The sequence below is a fragment of the Callospermophilus lateralis genome, chromosome 17 (genome assembly GCF_048772815.1).
Source record: "Callospermophilus lateralis isolate mCalLat2 chromosome 17, mCalLat2.hap1, whole genome shotgun sequence".
NCBI classification, from domain to species: domain Eukaryota; kingdom Metazoa; phylum Chordata; class Mammalia; order Rodentia; family Sciuridae; genus Callospermophilus; species Callospermophilus lateralis.
The window spans coordinates 69,140,897-69,160,938 of record NC_135321.1 but is presented as its reverse complement, the minus strand read 5'-3'; the positions used below and the strand labels follow the sequence as shown (position 1 = coordinate 69,160,938).

Below are 20,042 nucleotides of genomic sequence, written 5' to 3'. Positions count from 1 at the left end.
CTGCCGTGTCTTGGCTAGTATTAGAGTGTGGTATTTGTTTTTTACGTATAAGGGAACAAATTTAAATCACTAGGTGCTAAACCAACAGGCTTCAGTGTGGATTAGTCAAGGACTATTGTAGGTCTTATTATGTGGTAGCAGACATTTTTTTTCCTTCCCCAGTTTATGCAGAAAGTGTCTCCTTTCTTTCATCCTTCTCTTCCCCCGCCCCCCCTCCTTTTTTTTTTTTTTTTTCTGAAAAAAGAAATAGCAATTTTGTTAGTGGATTGCTTTGAAGAAGATGAAGAGGGAAAGAGTGAACCAGACTGGATTCTAGTTTGCTCTTTGTGATGTGGATAGTACGGGCTTCAAGACCTGCCAGGCCAGCAGTTCTTTGGCTGGTTTCTTCCTTCACATTTCTAAAGGTTTTGTTAGTGACTTTCAAATGGAACTCAGGCCTTGGAACGTTTCCATGACAAAGTTGTGTGGTCCTTGCCACAGTAGCAGCCTGGTTTATTTTTCCTGTACTAGTTTCACAGAGGTTAACTCAGCTGGAAATGATGAGGGACTAGCAGCAAGGGGGCATCTGTGTGGATGTGTGGGCTCTCCCACTTGGTTTGTATGTTTTAAAAATGTTCTATCAGAACGAACATCTACTTCAAATGTTGCTTAAAAGGAAGCAAATCAAATTTTGTAAAATGCCGTATACTATATTGTTCAAACTTTTAATAAAGCTCTCTCTCGTTAAGTGTATTTTTATATTGTGTAGTCCAGACCTCGTTTCTAAAAGCAGCTGGCGGTGCAGATCTGCTGTCTTCCCGAGAGGTGGGCCACAGTCTACTGCTCAGCATGGTCTTAACTGACCTGTTCTGGGGGCACATGTTGATAGAGCTTAAAAGAAAAACTTGGCTATGTGCACGACTGAGATGGGTGTCTTGGCTCAAATAAGTATCTTGAAGTTAGAATAGATAGATGTCTTTTTTAGGTGGTTATAATTTTTAAGAAAAAAAGCTTGTGTTATTTCTACGTATCTGCCACTGTATGTGTGAGTTACTCAAAAGTGACTATCTAATGCAAATAATTCTGTGTTAGGTTTCGGTACTGTTTTATAGTTTTCAAAGCAAAGCCACACATGATTTCTGTTTGATTCTCAGCCCCTGCACGCGGTAGATGAGACCTGAGGGAAAGGAGTTGCCTGCCCTCCCCCAGGTGCTGTAGGCCAAGGGATCGAGTCCCGGACTCCACCGTAGGCCTGGCTGCTCTTTGGTGACAGTGAGAAGCCCACCTGGCTTCTGGTTAGACCTGCTTGGTGTTCACAGGTGACGTGTGGATGGACCAGAGCCGAGAGTGCTGATGCTCGTAATAACTGGAGTGTCACACGCTGGAGGCAGGTCTGACCTCACCCCTGCAGCAGCTCCCAGTGAGGAGCTCATGTGCACCCCCATCTTGTAGCTGGGAGGTGGAGGTGCTGCAGCCTGCTGCCCACAGCCATGCTCCAGACCAGGATCTCTAAATGCCGCATTTCCTCAGCTCCCAGGAGCGCTTCACATGCTGTTTGGAGCCCTGACATTCACTAGTATTTAAACAGCACCCCCTTGCATTTGTCTGTAATCTTAGAGTTTGACCAAGAGAAGTTAAAAATGAAGTTTATTTTTTTAAATTCACACTGAAAGAGAAGAAGAAAAAGACTTTTATTACATGTTAAATACATATTATCCTCATAAAGTGGGTGGATGCTAACTAGTATAAATCATCCTAAAAATAAATGTTTAGGAAGAAAGAAAGGTTTCAGTAGGGTGTACAAAGTTTGTCCTAATCGATGTCCTTTCTCACATTAAAATGTAAACTCCGAGGGGAGAAAGACGTGTGGAAGAGTCTCACCTCTACACTGAACCTCCGACCAAGGTGAAGGGCACCTCCTGACACTCTGCAAGGCAGGCATTGCCATGCACACTCACCCTTGGGATGGAATGCAGGACCTCTGAGGGTGGCTTTCCCTCTCATCTTCTGCTCCTTCAGTGAACCCATGTCTGTGTGTGCCAGGAACTACCTGCCTGTACCGACACACAGTGCTGCATCAGAAGGCCATTAGTCAGCACTTAGAACAAGGTGACCTTGTCCCGGGTGATGGGGGACCCGTAAGACCACGGCAGATGGACATGGTCTCTGATGGCCTGAAAGGAGTTAGAGGTTCAGTTAATGAGAAAGAGGGAAGGAGATACAGGAAGTGGGCAATGCATGGCAAGTGGAGAGGCCAGAGGAGGCAGGGAGGCTGAAGTGGGGGCTGCAGAGACTGACAAGAGGGAGATTTGTCCTGCCCAAGCAGCAGGAGGGTGCAGAGGGGATGCCATGTGGTGTGGCAGGGTCTGGATGTGGCAGCAGGTTGTCTTAAGGACAGGACAATTGGCCAAGCTCTCAGTCCTGTCAGAGCCAGTACCACATTTGAGAACAGATGTCTGTAACACCCGTTGGCTTTCCTGCAGTGAAGTTCAGAGATGGGGGTTGAGTGGCCCTTATGAAATGCTTAGAACCAGGAGTGTTTGGGATTTTATTAAGATTTCAAAATCTTATCATATATGTGATAAGATCCCAGAGCTAGGAGCTAGACCAAAACACAAAATTTGTTTAATGTATAAACCTTATAAGGTAATTTTGCAATTTTTAAAAAATATATGTTTTTTAGATGTTGGTGAATTTTTATTTTATTCATTTATTTATATGTGGTGCTGAGGATCGAATCCAGTGCCTCACACATGCTAGGCAAGCACTCTGCCACTGAGCCACAACCCAGCCCCTACAATATTTTAAAATAATTTTGTGTATGGAGCAAAGTCCATGGTATGGAATTTTCCAGTTGAGGTGTCACACCAGTGCTTGAAAAGTTTCAAGTTTGAGCATTTCAGATTTCAGATTTTCAGATTAGTGATGCTCAACTGGTGCTCTTCCAAGAAAAAACAGCAGCATACAGCCTTTATTACAATATAAAGAGAAATCGGAATGAAAATAATTTTGATAAAATGATATACATTTCAGATATAAGGCCCCAGGACTCTGGGAGACACAGAGAACCAGGGATGTGAGCTGGTGGGCACGTTTGCTTGTCCCTAGGTGCTCTGGGAGGTGGAGGCTGTGGCTGGGAGGCAGGTGCCACGAATGGGCTCACCTTCCAGGGGGTGTTTCCCCCAAAAGTGGGCAACTCCAAGGTAAAGCTGACCACAACACAGTGATCTCCTGCAGTAGACATGGCAGGTGCATCTTTGAGGGTTCAGAGGACGTCAGAACATGCAAAAAGTGCTTGGTATTTCTGCATAAAAACAGATTTGGGCTCTAAGCATAGGTTGCACATTTGTGAAATATGATGGGATATCTGAAAATAGTGTGCGATAGTATGTCATTGTGGGGTTTATTTCTAGTTTTTCATACCACTAAATACCAGTAAGGACCACAAACTTAAAAAAATAAATGGGTAAATAGAGCAGGTTTGGTATTGGCCCTGTGAGCACTAGTGTTCCGTTATACAGCCTGTTCTTCCTGAGTCCCAGGCTGATACCCATCAGGCACAGAAGCATTTTAAAAATGCCACCTCTCCTGCCAGGTCATGGGGTGTGTCGTCCTCCTGTAAGGGCTGGCTCTGGTGCCTTTACTACCCCTCTAGGCAAGCTAAGCTACCTCATGGCCTCCTGCAGGGACCATGTGTCCATTCTGGGAGGCTGAGCCTCAGGACTCTGATTATGTTCCCGACTGTAGGCCATTTCTCCTGCTGAGCTGGGTCCCTTTCCTGGGGACTCCTGGAGCTCAACCACCCTTGCTCACTTGCCGCCTGTGGGAGCCTCTGCTGGTTGTCCCACCCAGAAGGGCTCTTTTGCTGGCCCTATCAGTTCATAATATGCCCAGATCTGAGACTTTGCCCCTCGGCCCCTTGCCTCAGAACTTCCTGGGGTGGACACTCAGCAGCAGCAGCATTGCTGGCTCTTCTCATGAGTAGCCCAGACCTCGATGACCAGCAAGCCACCATTCCTGATGGGAGCACGAGGCTGTGTGTAGACCCCAGCGTGATCTCCAGCCACACTGGCCGCACTGTGCTGGCAGAGGGAGCGCTCAGTGTGTGTGGGCTCTGGTCACCATGCAGTTCCCTTCTCTGCTTGCTGTCTCCGTTGGGACTTTTAACTTGAGGCCCTTGCTTCCTGGGCTTCAGTGGGCCAGCAACTCTATGAAATTGTGTGAAAATATGGTAGGTACATGGGGTTTTCCAGGAAGAGCACTCAAAAACTTTCACCAAATACTCAGGTTAGATCACAGAGACTTTTGTTTTTATAGCAATTGCAAATTCAAAAATTAGATGAACTGACTTTCAGAGGGTGAGTAAATCCAAATAAAATGTGAAAAACATGCTTGAAGGCATGAAAAAGTTCATAATATAGTAACTACGGGTGGGATCCAGGAATGGACAGGGGTAAGGAGGTGAGACTATTGATTGGGATGGGGGGTGTCTCTCATTTCCAAAGGAGATGAGTGAGCAGAAGTGCTGTGGACAGTACTGCCTAGGCCAGGAATGTAGGAGCAGAGTCTGTGGATGGCAAGTGAGTGTGTCCTGGTGAGCGTTTTATTTTAGGTTGGGAGCTTTTAGGAATGCAACTTAAGAGTAAGTGTGAATTGAAGTGGACAGGCCCTCGCAGGTGTCCAGCTTAGCTTGGGATATCTCAGTGACTACAGTTGGATGAAGACAACCCAAATGAAGGAATTGCTAGTGCTTCAGTCTGGCAGAATGCTCTTCGGAGGAAATACAGTAGTCCCCAACCATCCGAAGTTTCATTACTGTGGTTTCAGTTACCTTGGCCAACCACAGTCCAGAAGTATTACATGGAAAATTCCAGAAATAAACTCATTATACATTTTAAACTGCACACCATTCTGAGTAGTGTGATGAGATCTCTCACTATCCCTCCTGACATGTGATCATCCTGTTTTAACAGCACATCCACTTTGTATATGCTACTCACTCCTTGGTTACTTAGTAGCCGTTTCTATCATCAGATCTACCGTCTTGGTTTTGTGGTGCTGGTATATGGGATCCAGAAGTGTCCACAGTTTTATGAGTCCATTCAGGATTTATATCCCTGTCATGTCTCTAATGGATGATGGGGGACAACTGTGACATCATCTTGGTGCCTCAAATATTTCTGCCAACAGTTTCACACATGTAGTGTCTGGCACAAATAAAATAACAAGGCACACAAAAAAGCTGAACAACAAAACGGAGTTTGTAAAAACAATAGACAATAAAATACACAAGCTATTCACATTATAAGACTCAAACTTTAGCTTTACAGAATCAGTCTGTGATCTATTGTATAAAAGAAAAATCATATGATTGTATCATTTAATGCAGAAGAAAGCATTTTATAAAATCTAATATCCATTTATGATAATAATTTCCCAGCAAATTAAGAATAGCATGGAAATTCCTCAACGTGGCAAAAGGCATTTACCAGATAACCTGTTGTTACTACTATACTTAATGATGAAAGACTGATCTGGAACAAGGTAAGAATGTCCTTAGAGCAGTGGAAGTTCTAACAATTGATAAGGCAAGAAAAAGAAACGAAAGACCTTCATATTACAAAGGAAGAATTAAAACTATCCCTATTTCCAAATATAATTGTTTTCATAGATAATGCCAAAGAATCTACCAAAAGCCAAAAGAAAATAAACAAACAAATTAAGAACCCAACTCTTGGAACTAATATGTGAATTTAGCAGAGCTGCAGGAGGCAAGAACGATACATCAAAATCAAGGCTGTGTCCATGTACTAACAGGGAACACCTGGAAACTGAAACCAAACACACAATAGCATTCATAGTAACTCTAAAGAGATGAAGCACTGGGGTATATATCCAACAAAATGGGATTCCAGTACTGCAGATTATAAAATACTAATGAAATACATAAAATAAGACCTAAGTGAGAATGCTTGTGCCTCGAAAGACCCAGCATAGTACGATTCTCCTCAGTGTGTACATTGGAAGTATTTGCTGTCGAAGTCCCAGCAAGCAGGAGGAAGGGGATGTGCCTCTCAAAAGGGGAGACTGTTCGTGTGAGTGAGGAATGTGAGCTTCAGTTTGCTTTGGTTTCTGCAGTGCTGGGGATTGAACCCAGGGCCTCGTGTGTGACAGGTCAGCGCTCTCCACTGAGCCGCACCCCTAGCTCAGGATGTGAGTCCTGAGTGGAATGATGTTTTTGATGAAACCGATTTCTTATTAAAAAATGGTCATTGGTAAGTTGAAAGAACCTCACTACAGAGAGGTCCTGCCCCAAACCTGGAAAACAGCAGTGCCACCCCAGAAGGGCCAAGAGGACCTTGAGCAGACAGGCCTTCCTGGGTGCCCCCATCTGTTGCTGGTGAACCGCACCCTTTTGTCCAGTTGCATCTCTGCATTGTGTGGGGGGGGCTTCATTGAACCTAAGCATAAAACAAGAGCCTCAGGGGGCATTTCCTGTCTCTGGCTCTGTGTTTCCCTGGGCCCTGCATTAGATAAACCTGTGATTAGATACGTTTGTTACACTTTTGTTGTATCTGTTAACCTGCCTCCTGGTGTGGAGGCAGCAGCTCTCATCCCTGTGGTGGAGAGGGAAGGCATTACCCTTGTACCCTTCACAGACCAGAGTGAAAAGAGGGAAGGCCAGTGGTGAGGCTGTGTCGACGACGTCCAGGTGAGGGGAACAGGTCTGGGCCCAGTGTGAGACCAGAGCCACAGAGAGAGGCACCTGGCCTAGGCGTGTCTGAGCGGCCTGGCAGGACCTGTGGTGGCTATGGAGGGTGCGAAAGGGATGGCAGATGACCCCAAGTCAGTGTCTAAGATTCTGACTTGAGCAACCGTGTGGGCAGCAGAGGTATCTCCTTGGGCGGCACAGATGACAGAGTTGCTGAGATACGTATGGCATGTGCAGATGGCTGCGTGCATGCACATGGGCTGAAACCTCTGAGACTGTGGGCCAAAATAACACTGTCCTCCTTTTAAGCTGATTAGCATAGTTGTTTTCTCACAGTGACAGAAAACTGGCTATCATACCTGCAGGAGTGGGATGGTGGCTGGGGTGAGGCTGTACCTTAATGGGTTTGAACTCCCAGGATGCCACAGGAGGGAGGCCCAGACTTCTGGTCAGTCTCTCTACAGGCCTCCCAGCTGTGGAGCAGAAGGGGAGCTCTTGACCCAAGAGGGGTCAGCACTCGGACATCAACTCTGCAGCTTGACTCCTCATTAGAAGATCTCGGCATTAAATAAAGCCGTGGAGCTAGGGGAGATCTCCTCGGGACCCTGCTGAGCTCAGAGGTTTCCATTGTGTGAACACTGGGTTTGAGGGGGGGGTACCAACACATAAGACCAGGTAAGAGAGGCGTGAGGTGCCGTGTCTCAGCAGCTAGGACCTGTGGGCACCCTCTGCAGGTGTGCAGTGCCTGTGTGTCCTGGAGACCTGGGGAGTGGGCAGCCTGCAGCCTGCTGTGTGTGAGCCTGTGGCAGCCAGGGTCCCGTAGTTTGCTGCCAGAGTTCTGACCAGAGAATTGGGAGGGATCAAGGCTAGACTAGAGCAGACTGAAGAGTGAGAGCTGGGAAAACATGGAAGGCAAGTGTGTCAGTGAGCTTTTCACTACTGTGACCAAAATTCCTGACAGTAACAACTTGGAGGAAAGGTTTATCTTGTCTCAGTTTCAGAAGTCTCAGTCCATGGTCCCCGAACCTGTAGCTCTGGGCCCAGTGTGAGGCAGTGCATGGTGGAAGGCATGGTGGAGGAAAGCAGCTCAGTTCATGACAGCCAGGAGGCCGAGAAGGAGGGATGAGCCAGGGAGGCCAGGTACAGTCCCCAGGGACATGCCACCAGTAACCCACTTCCTCCAGCCAGCTCCACCTGCCTGCAGTTGCCACCTGTGCAGTAGTTTCTCCAGAGGACGGGCCCCTCAGGTGGGCTCATCCAGCAGTAGGGCTGCAGCTCTCGTGGTCTAAACTCTCACCTCTGAACTTTGCTGCATGGGCTGTCATAGGAATTTACTGGGGACCCCTCATATCCAAACCTGAACAGCACGTTTAGACAATTTTCTGAGAACATTGTGCTGAGAGGAGAGCGAAGAAGTGGGCAGCAGCCAGCAGGGAGATGAGCATCCAGGAGGACGTCCTTCGACAGCAGGGAGCTCCCCCAGCATGCTGGAGAGGTGACAGAGGTGGGCCCTGGCGGTGCGGAGGAGCGTGGGTCCCTGCGCCAAGGGTCCTGATGAGGTGGGAGTCTGGCGCTCAGAGCGAGGTGGACAGCTGCACCTAACGGGCCAGAGGCACTCCTTCCATTGGCCCAGATGGGAAGACAGGACAGTGTGGGTGCAGGTGAGCTCGTGAGAGGTGGTGGTGACATGGGAGTTTTTTCCTCAGGTCCCTCCCTGGAGCTTCAAGGAAAGCATGGAGGGATAATGAGAGAGGGAGACAGCACACAACTGCTCAGGAAGTGACCAAGGAAGTGCAGTGTGCCACTAGGTGGGGTCTGAGATCAAAGCCAGCGCTGTTGACTGGGTCATGTGAGGCTTCTCCAGCAGTGCTCAGCCATGCAGAATAGACCCGTGGGTTGGTGCTTACAAGGCAAGTGCCACAGTGTGTTAGAAAAGGGGACAAGAGGCAGTTGAGGTGTCTGTAGAAATAGGAGCAGTTGCGCTCACAGGGTGTTCATTGAGTGCACGTGAGCTGCCCAGAGCTAAGTGTCTCTAGTAAAGCCTGCATTTCTAGGTTTATGAATCTGCCTCTCTGTAGACCTTCTTACAAATGTGTTTTACCGCTGTGGTTGGAACCATTCATACTGCTGCTTTGTTCAGGCTTATTTTCTAAAGCCTTTTGATTTTGGTTTTTGGAAAACCAACTCTATTTTCCCCCTGGAACTAATGAGTGAGCAAGCAAGAGGTTCTGTAAGCAAAAGTAAGAACTGCAGACTTTATTATGATTGGACCTGTGTTTGGAAATTCTGTGAATTGTGTTATGTCAGCATCCTGCTCGCGGAACGGGCTGTGTAAACAGTGGGTGCTGGGGTTCTGTGAATGAGCTGCTTCCTCCTCGCTGGGGCCTCACCACTGCGGCTCTCCAGATTGTGAGTGTTTACTTCACAGTAAAGAAGGCTCTAAAAATACCAGGCCAGTTAGGTTTTTATTGTAGATCATTTCATTTAAACTGCAATGGGACATATAAATTTTAAAAAGAAAAAAAAAAGACATTTTGAAAGGCAGGATTTTTTTAGGAAAAGCTGCAGGAATCTGTCTGCAATCATTTGTTTTGGCTATGAACGTAAAACTGCAAAAAGGGAAGGAGATAGATTTGTTCCATCTTTTAACCTGGAGCAATCGTACTTTGAACTGATGTGCAGAAGGTTTGAATAGCATGCTACTGTGCTAGCATAAGAAAATTCTGTCTACCAAGTTCTAAGATTTTTAAAAAATTCTTTTTGAGTTTGACTTCAAATAGTTTTGACTATCATGACTTTTATTTGTAATATTGTTTCAGAAAGTATTCCCTTTAAGTTAGGATGTACTTCTTGATTTGGATTATAGATTTTTCTAGTATCACATGTGCTAGTTACATATTGAAATATCTTTCAAATCTTAATTGGGAAATAAGGAATACCATGGAAACTAAAATATTTTCTGAGTTACAGAATTCTAAGCTTTTTTATAGTTTTATCAAGGGTGGTGGGCATCATAATTTGAAAACTGATTTTCCTTAATTTTATCAAAGATTTCAGATTTCATAAGAGTTTGAGTCTAGAGAAACCTCATATCACAGGTGCTGCCAACTACTAGGGACGGCACCCTGATGGTGGGCCATGTGTGGTCTTAGCACCTGTGCCCAGTGGTGGCAGGTGTGTGGCCCTGCCCCTCACCCTGCTTGGCGGGCCTATGCTGAGCTCTATGTGCTGAGGGTTTTGCTACCTGTCTCTGTACCTCTCTCCTTTCCATTAGCCTGTGCAGGGCCTGGCCCTGGCTTCTTTGTGTCAATTTTAGAAAAGCTTGTGAAGTGCCATTTAAACCCACATTCAGGATTGTCATTGACTCTGCATGTATTGATAGGCCAGAAAATTGATGACTTTGTGACATCAAACTTTTCTTGCTGAAACCGTGTACATGTATAACTCCACTTCTGCAGACTGCTAAGATGTATTTTTAAAAATTTTGGAGTTTCTTTAACACTCATCATCTTCGATGCTTTGGGATGTGCCGTGCAGGGCTCTACTGGTCATTGTACTCTATAGAGGAGAATGGTTTTTTTTTTTCCTGTTCACTGAAATAAATTTGAGTGACATTTATGTGTTGGTCTAATTTCTAGATTGTCTGTGTTGGTGGAGGAAATGATAATTTAAGATTGTGTTATTAAGAAGTTTTCAGTGTGACATCCAGTTTAGAGAACTACAGATCACATGCAGGTGATTTAATTAATTCAGGAATTTTAATATTAGTTAAGTAAACAAACAATTCCAGTATAATAACATAAATGTTTTACTAGATGTTTACACAGAATGCCGTGGGACTGTAAAAAAGGAAGTGACTAATTCAGCATGAGGGCACAGGTATTTTATGTGGCAACAGAACTGCTCGGTATTCAAAATGGCAGCATATCTGAGGCCATCTCTGCACTGCTAGACAGAAACTCTGTGAGAAAAGAGATTAAACACATGGTGACACACTGCGGGATAAATGTGTGTGGGGGGGTAATTAAATAAATGAGAATTAAGAAAAGCTGTTGTTTTACTGATCAGATTTGCAGGAAGAGAGTTCCTAAATGTGGAGCCTGCATCATGACTTTGTTTAAATACAGCTGAGCTGCTTTGAAGTTTCTCAAGCCCTTTCCACAGAGCTGACACCTCCAGCTGCTCTGTCTCTCCTGGGTGCTCCAAGACCGTGGTGCCCACAGGTGACCAGAGCTGCGGGGCTCCAGAGCAGCACATTACCCAATGGGGTCATGTGCACCAGCGCAGGCTTCTGGTCAGCGTCATCAGAGCGTCGGTCTCTTTGAAGTAAGACCACAGAACAGTGTGTTGTTGTTGTTGTTGTTTCTTCAATGCTCAGTGGGCATTTTATGACCTGAGACTTAGGAAAGCAAACTGTGGAAACAAACTCTGTCACGTTCTCCTGTAAGGAGGGCCCAGAGAAACCAGGGCAGTCCCACTTCTCGGGGTTGACAGGAGCAGTGGTCCCTTTGCCTTTGCTCCAGCCAGTGTTTGTGGAAGACTGCTGAGAAGTGCCAAGGGCTAGTGCACAGTCCAGGCAGGAATGTCAGCATAGTGAGCCAGGCCCCTCCTTCCAGAGCCCGCAGCTCCTCCGCCTGGAGTGAGGCTGCTTCTAACAACACTGCCAGGAGAGACCATGGAGACTTCTGGAGGACCAGGTCTTACCCCCCTGGAACCCGGAGCAGGCTTCTTGGAGAAGGCAGATTCTGAGAGATTAGTGGAATGCTGGCAGCTGGGGCGGGGAGGGCGCTGTTAGGTGCCTTGGGCCTGGGGTGACTCTGGCAGCCAGAAAGGACCCTGGCTTCACCCAGGGATCAAAGAGGAAGGCTTGAAAGTGAGTCTGACCAGGTGGGTTGAGGCCACATAGGGTAGGCTGTGCTTAGGAGCCCCATGAAAGCCTGGAGGCACAGGGGCGACAGGAGTCTTTGGAGATGGCCCCTTCCCCTCTCTTCCCTGCCCTCCAGTCCTGTTTTCCTCTGCCTCCCCCAGCATATCATTCGTTCCTGCTCTCTCTGCTTCTCCAGCCACCAGAGTCAGTTTAGACCCTGATACTCTGGGAACACCCTGAAAATGACCAGTGGGAACACATCTCTCTAAGCCTGTTCCCACAGTGGTCGTCTCACCCCTAAGTGTAGCACTTGGTGTGTTAAGTCACGCACTATGGCTGTTCTCATCTCCATGGTCATCACCAGACTCTAGGCTCCCTACCTGGTAGCTCAGGTGGGTGGCTTGCATACAGATCACCTCAACATGTGTCTTATTGAATGAAAGAATGAGGATTCTGTTTTACTCTGTGTGTGTGTGTGTGTGTGTGTTTTAATACAAAGAGACATGCAGTAGAGAGTAAAGCCGTGGAAATTCTGCAAGAGTTCAATGATCAGATGAAGAGATTGTTTGGAGAAGCATAAAATACGTGCTCTGTCTCAGTCTGGCAACACTGACCGCGGCTCGCTCTCCCATACTTTGCCTGAGCAAAGCCCACAGCTAGTCTTCCACACCCCATCCATGCGCAGACCACAGCCAGCTTACTCCGGTGTCCCTGACCCACCCATGAATGTGCTGCCTGTCCCAAGGCAGAGCAGATACAGTGAGTCCGGGACCAACAGGAACACCTGAAAACAGCTAAAGTTGAAACTTCTCTTATAAAACTTCCCCGTGGTGGCGTGAGCATTTCAGTGGTTTTCCAAGCTTCAGACAAGCTCCTTCATGATGAAAACTCCGACCCAATCAACCCTGGGCTTAAAGCCAGACACGGCCACCTTGGTTTCCGCACTTCCCACCCTCAAAGGATTTTAGATCACAGGTCCAGGCCATGGGTCTGCACATTTTAAATGCCAGAACCTGTTCATTATATACACATACTTGTTGTATCTACTGATTCATATTTGAAAACGCAGTTCCTAATTGGCCAAAATGAGGGCATGGGGTTGAGGACTCCTAAGATTGCCATTCCAGCGTTTAAAAAAGAAACTGCTTAAATGACTGCAGGATTTCTCTTTGTCCAAGGCCAGATGCTTGTTTAATGATTGTGTGTTTAGACTATTTGTCACTAGGTGGCAGTAAAAAAGCTAGTCTTAGCTATTAAAATGCTTAATCATTTTTATTTTTATTTATTTGTCAGTTGCTTGCTTATTGGTGCTGGGGCAGAAACCCAGGGCCTCCACATATGCCAGGCAGAAAACACTCTTACCACTGAGCTACACTCTCCAGCCCATCTTCTTTTTTTTCCTCTTCAGTATTGGGAATTGAACCCCGTGGCATTCTACCTCCAAGCCACACCTGCTCTAAGCCAGCCACACCCCACCTCCAAGCCAGCCACACCCCACCTCCAAGCCACACCCCACCTCCAAGCCACACCCCAGCCTTTTTATTTTTTGTGACAGTGTCTCACTAAGTTGCTTAGGGCCTCACTAAGTTATTGAGGCAGCCCCCAACTTGTGATCCTCCTGCCTCAGCCTCCTGAGTCACTGACTTACTCCTGAGATAACAACATTAATCCATTGGTGACCCGCATGACCTAATCACCTCTTTAAGATCCTACCTCTCAACACTGGGGCATCCATGAGGGGACACATTAAAACCATGGCAGCTACATATTATCAAGTGGTTTCCCATAACTTTACAAATTTGTGCTCTCAGCAGCAACAGAATACCCATCCTACTGTCTTCTCACCAATGGTGAGTTTTGTGGTATAGGTTTATTTATTTTTTTAAATGGGACAAGGAAAAACGAATGAATGAATGAATGAATAGGTTTGGGAACTAGCTCTGTAGTGTGTGTGTGTGTGTGTGTGCTGGGGACTGTGAACCTATATAGCATTTGATTTTTAAAAATCACTTTAAAGCTGGTAATCCCAGTGACTGGGGAGGCTGAGGCAGGAGGATAGCAAGTTCAAAGCCAATGTCAGCAACTTAGTGAGGCCCTAAGAAGAGATCTGCCAATTAAATGATATTACTTTCCCTATTATCCACAATTTCTCTCTACTCTCTCTTTTCCCTACGGGCAACTGTGGTCCAAAAATATTAAATGAAAAATTCCATTGAAAAATTGTTTATAAAACAATTCATAAGTTCCAAAGTGCGTGCCATTCTGAGTAGTGTGATAAACTCTGATGTCATCCTGCCTGGGGCCTCGGATTGTCCCTTGTATCCACCACCTGCTGTTGGTGCCCCTGTAGCTACCTTGGTTGTGTCCTGTCCTGGTCCCCATGCTGTGTTCATGCAGCCCCTTTGTGTTCGTCATGGGCACAAAGCACAAGAACAGTGGTGCTGGCAACTCCGTTACAGTAGATAATTCAAATCGTCCTTTCTGTTGCTAGCTGTCGTTGATCTCTTAGTGTGCCATATTGGAAGTTAAACTTCACCCTGGATATGCATTTTTAGGAGAACACCCAGTGCATTAAGAGTTTAGTGCCACTCATGGTTCCACGCAGCCAGTCTTGGAATGCCATTTTTCTAAGACTTTGTGTGTTCAGTTTGTGGAAATGCAGGTGTGGAAATAGTAGCTGGAGACTGTGGCCATTTTAAATGTTACTTAGGAATTGATCACAGGTGCTGATTGCACACTTAGAATCTGGCCAGTGCGTTAGACTTCTTTGTGTTTCAACTTTCCTGTGGTGCTCGGGTGGTGTTGGAAGTCATCTTTCATGTAGGGCAGGAGAGCAGCGGGAGGCACTGGGTTAAGCCTGGGCCTTATTTTGCTTAAGAATTATAGTCTCATAGCTGCTTCTCCCTTGAAACTGGTTTCCTTCTGTTGTACACTCAAGTCTATATTACCTTGTGCTTCAATTTTTTTAAGGGTCACTTATATGAATATTGTAGTCATAGCCACCTGTTTATGAGTGGCTTAATTGAAACTCTGCTTAATGGAATTTGATTAAAAAACAGAAAACTTGGGTGAGATGCCATAGTTAAGGAATTTAGCCCAGGGCCTCACACATGGTAAGTACTCAACAAATTTTAGTTGTCACAATTGTTAGAATTCCTTAAAAAGTGACATTTAACCAGGTGGAGGAGATAGGAAAGCCCTCCAGGCAGAAGGAGTAGGACAAATGTCCTGAGAGGTTACAGAGGCTGTGGTCCTTTGGGGTGGCAAACCAGCTGGTAGGGGAGGACAGGCCTGTGGCAGGAGGGGTTGCTGCAGAGCCAGTGGGGCCTAGCCTCTGGATTTGGGATGCTACCTGGACTTGTGGTAAGAGAATGGGAGCCATCAGAGTCTCACACGGAGACCAGTCAGATTGGCGATGTTAAAACACCCCCAGCTGCCTTGGAGAGCGCGGGGACCGGCACTTCCTTGTGAGGTTTGGCCAGAGAGTAGGTGCCTAGCTGCCGGCAGGATACTTAAGCTCCCCATTTCCTCATCTGCCAGGCAGACTCTGTGAGGACCAGTCTCCATGTGTAAAGCTCTTTGAACACTCTTGGCACACGGGAAATGTTGTGCTTTATTAAAGAGAACACAGGGTCTGGCAGCAGGGGCTTCCAGCATTACCCTCCCTCTACCTGGCGAGGACTTCCCTCCTCCAAGAACCTGACTGCACCCACCTAGTGTCCAGACCAAGCCTGCCTTGACCCCCCACTCCTGCCGTGGGTCTGATGTGCAGCAGGGCTTTCCCTTGCCCAGACTGCCTGGCCCCCCTGCTCACTTGCTGAGAACACAGATGTCCCTGTGTGGTTGAGCCCACCCCCCACTGTGAGTGCCTTAGGAGAGTGAGAGCAGCTGCCCTCCCCCTGTGGACCTGAGCCACACACCTCTGTTTGTCCCCACCCCACTGCCTGGCAGCTCTTACTTTCTGTACTCAGGACAGATTTGACTGGAAGAAGAAAAGAACATTTTGCACAGGGTCCATGCAGCTTTTCCTCACTCTCATAAGGAGCCTTAGAATTACACCTTTTAAACGTTCACCTTCAGGGCCGAGCTGTGGCTCAGTGGTAGGATGCTTGCCTGGCATGTGTGAGGCCCTGGGTTCGATCCTTAGCACAATACATACATGCATATATACCACATAGTAAAAGGGCCATTGACAACCAAAAAAACACAAGTTCACCTTCACCTCGTAAGTTCCCCACCTTTTCTTTTTAAGGAGCCTGCTGTGTGTGTTGCTGGTCTGTAGTGGCTGCTTAGAAACGAATTTCTTTGCTGAGTGCTGGTGTTTCGAAGCTCTTGTTAACCTACTAGATGTTTGGAAAACATTGTGCTGATCTCAGACAGGGACTCAGGAGTGTTACCTGGAGCTTGGTGTGCAGGATCCCAGGCAGGTCTGGGCTCTTGGCAAGCACCACAGTCTGGTCTGCACAGAGACCCACCAGGTTCCGGGTCAGGCCCCCCCATGGAACCTGGGGGTTATTTTATTTCAATAAAACTGTCTCCAGAAAACAACAAAAAATATAAAATGACTGTTTCACTGTGAATATAATAAAACCCCACTGAGTTAAGTAAAAGGGGTGCATTTTATGGTGTATGAAGGGTTTATTTCAATAAAACTGTTGTTAAATATTTCCAAATAAAACACTTTTTAATTTTTTTCCTGATTATAAAAGGAATACACACACACACACACACACACACACACACACACACACACACATACAGGAAGCTGGAAAACACAATGAAGTCGAAGGGGGCAAGATTATATATACACACGTAACCAACTCCCCATCGTAGCTCCACCCTGAAGACCGTTACCTTTGGTGATGTTTCCTTCTGGGTTTTTTTTTTTTTTTGTATGTTTGTTGTTGTTTTTTAATTTTTAGGTATGGATTATTTTTCCTTTCTTCATTTAGTTCTATAATGTAAGCATTTAAAATGCTCTCCTACATTCTTCATAATTACTTTAATGGCTTGCAATGAGCCATTGTATAAAGGTGTAACAAATGAATTGTCCCCTGCTGTTAGACGTTTTCCATGATGACACAACCGGTCCAAATGTCTTTGAGCATGATTCCCACTGTCTTGTTTAGATCTGTTTCCTTAAGTGTATCTACGTGCATGAGAGGTGTGGCTCACTCTCAAGGCAGGTGGTTCCTGGTTTCAAGCTGATTGCACAGAGCTGCCTGTTAGCTACAAGGAGTCCTGTGCAGGTGGCACACTCCTGAGCAGGCACTGTCCTGAAGTCCAGATGGCCTGCGGGCTCTGGTGCACCTGCTCACACTCCAGGGGTACCTTGGCATAAGTAGAAGTCCCCACGTGTGTTCCCCAGTAGCTCCCAGGGCTCCTGTTGTGTAGAACCCAGCAGCTTTACGTGTTCAAATCTGCAGAAAGCTTTAATTCACTAAGTGGGAACTGGTGTGTGTATGTTCTAGTTTACTCTTTAAAAAAAGCAAAATCAATTTAAAAAAAATATTATTAGTTGTAGATGGACATAAGACCTTTATTTATTATTATTTTTATGTGGTGCTGAGGATCAAACCCAGGGCCTCATACTTGCTAGGCAAGCATTCTACCACTGACCTATAAATCCTGCCCCTAGTTTGCTCCTTTTTACTATTAAAATGAACATTTATCTATTTCTTTTGCAGATATTTGTAGTTTTTCTTAAAAGTCATCTGTTCATGTTCATCTTTGTGTTTTTACTGTTTGTCATTTTAGGTTTTGTACATTAATTTTATTACTCTTTCGTGTTTTTTTCTAGTTTGTGCTCATATTGTTTTCTGAAAAACAAGCTTTATTTCTATTTAGAACAACTCATCTTTTTACTATATTTCACTGGTACATTATAATTATACATAATATTCATATTCATTTGCCATATTCTTTCATGCCATAACACATAGTTTTATCAGTCTCATTCCCAAGTACACTCCTTTCCTCCTCCTCTTCCCTCTTCAATCCACTTGCACCTCTGACCTCCCTTATATCAGTGTTATGATTTTAATATCAACATGTTTTCTTTTCTCCTTGAATCAAAGCGAGCTGGGTATTTAGACAGAGGGGAATTGCTGGTGTCATCGGGACCATAAGACGACTCGGACTCTGGGCATACATCACAGGCCTTTCGTCTACTTCTAAGAAATCGACTCTTCCACTTTCTGTTTGGTTTTTAGGGTTTGTTATTGCATATACTTTCAGCATTCAGATTTGATGTAAAAGAAGTTGGCCCTTTCACTCAGTGTCTTGGGTACGAACCTGCGGATTACTGTCCTGGTTTGCTTAAAAATGTGAGTATGTTAAATTTATTAGTATTGAAATGTTAAAAAAAAGGGGGTGGGTGGGTAAGTGGAAATACTTCACTCCTCCAGGAGGGTTGTTTAACCTTCCTTTGTTTATATCTTCTTACCTTGGGCGGACTTAAGGCCATGTAAGGAAGAACTGTGAGAAGGAAGCTTATGAGAAGAAGAAGGAAACCAGGAAAGGTTTTAGTAAATCAAGCAATCAGCCTCTCTGGGGGAAGAGCATTCCTTAACCAGTATAAACACAACCGTGTGCTCTTGAACAAATCTTTTATTTAAAATAAACTGATTAGAATTTTATGGTAAAGGAAAGTAGAAAATGCACAAAGTAACTTAGTACACAATGTTACATATTACATCTTAGCAACGAAGTTGTGTTTTCTTCTGCCTTTAATTTTAACCATATTCAAGAAATTTAAATATATGACCTTGACAGAACTCTTCTCAAAATACTTTGAGATATTTAATGTTTGTTAGTCATTTTGCCCTTTTGAAAGTTTAATACATGAAAAGAATGTTTATTTATTTATCTATTTTATATGGTGCTGAAGATCGAACCCAGTTCCTCACATATGTGAGGCAAGCAGTCAACCACTGAACTACAACCCCAGCCCCAAGAATTTTTTTAAATAAAGAAAATTTAGAAAGAAGTGAATGAACTGAAGCATGTTTTTAGTTTTTATTGATTTTGTTTGTAATTTTTAGGAAATTAATAAATTGTTGCTCACTGCTAGGTAGGAATGCAGAATAAGACGTGTTGGACCCACTTATGGTAAATATGCCTCGGCACTGCCTCCTTCTCACCCTGCCTGAGGAAAATACAAGGAAAGGAGGGCAGAGGGCAGGGGCTAAGGGACTGCAGTGGAAATGTCACTCATACCAGGACTGATGTGACCCTGTTTGCAGCAGGTGCTCACTTACAACTGGTTGTGTCTTACAGATGGTGGCATCGTTAGTGTCTGAGCTCAGGGAGGGTCATCTTAACGGATCGAACACTCAAAGACGGTAGGTGTTCAGCTAAGTGTTCCTCTTCTCAGATTTCAAAATGTATCAGTTCAGTTATAAGAGAAAACGCCTCCAAACCAGAGGACATGCATGTTCATAGTTATGGGCATATCCTGTGTGGCCAATTGGTGAGGTTTTTACCTTTTTTTTTTCCATTAGTATTTCCTTAACTCTCATAGGACAGTAAATAAATTTATTTATGCACATGTTTTGTGGACCCATTAGGTGAAAATCCCTATGTGTATAGTCAGGGACACAAAAAGAAAAAGGAGCACTGAGCTCACCCTGGGGTTGCTCACCATGTCAGAGGAGATCCTGTGCAATGCAAGTGTGTGCTCTGCGAGCCTTGCTCGTCCCCTGCCCTGCGACCGTGAGAGTGTACGTATATGCATGAGCATGTACATGGGGTATTTACAAGGCAACAGATCTTTGATGTGCACATATGACCTATTCTAAGAAACATAATATTCTAAAATCTAGACTAAACAAATCAAATAGATTCAAACAAATTAAAAAGCAATTAATCATCTTTATACATGTTTCTTTGCTTTGTAAAATAATACAAAATTGTTTTCATTGGTGAGCATTTAATTTTTAACAGTCATTAAGAAAATCTAGGGTCTGAGGGAATGTGTATGTGTGTGTCCGTCTGTCTGTCTATAAAGCTATTGCCAAATGAAACTTTATCAGAAATGGTCTTTGCCTTCAGCCTTTATGAATTCCTTGCATCTAACCCTTAAAATAAACTATGAAATTCTTAGAAGGAAAAATTGGAAAAAATCCTCATGACATTGGATTTGCCAATGATTTTTTTAATTTTTTTTTTTTTAGTTGTAGATGGGCACAATATCTTTATTTTTCTTTATTTTTTTATGTGGTGCTGAGGATTGAACCCAGTACCTCATGCTTGTGAGGCAAGTGCTCTGCCACTGAGCTACAACCCCAGCCCTTGGCAATGATTTTTTAGATATGACACAAAAATATATGCAACAAAGAAAAAATATACAAATAGGACTTTATTAAAATTAACTTTTTAATGGGAATATTTTTTTGCTCAGTACTAGAGTTCTTTCCTGACATGCACAAGGCTCTGGATTTGATTCGCAGCACAATAAATAAACAAATAAATACATAAAACTTA

General features: G+C 44.8%; 1 protein-coding gene across 5 annotated transcripts in view; it reads left to right on the top strand.

Annotated features, from left to right (window-relative positions):
- Positions 1-20,042, top strand: part of Fancc (FA complementation group C) — a 178,368-nt gene that overhangs the window by 102,538 nt on the left and 55,788 nt on the right. For all 5 annotated transcript variants that reach the window (XM_076836736.2, XM_076836733.2, XM_076836734.2 and 2 more), the window contains 2 exons: positions 17,771-17,884; positions 18,837-18,901. In XM_076836736.2, the coding sequence (XP_076692851.2) occupies positions 17,771-17,884; positions 18,837-18,901 (179 nt within the window). The remainder of the gene's footprint in view (positions 1-17,770; positions 17,885-18,836; positions 18,902-20,042) is intronic.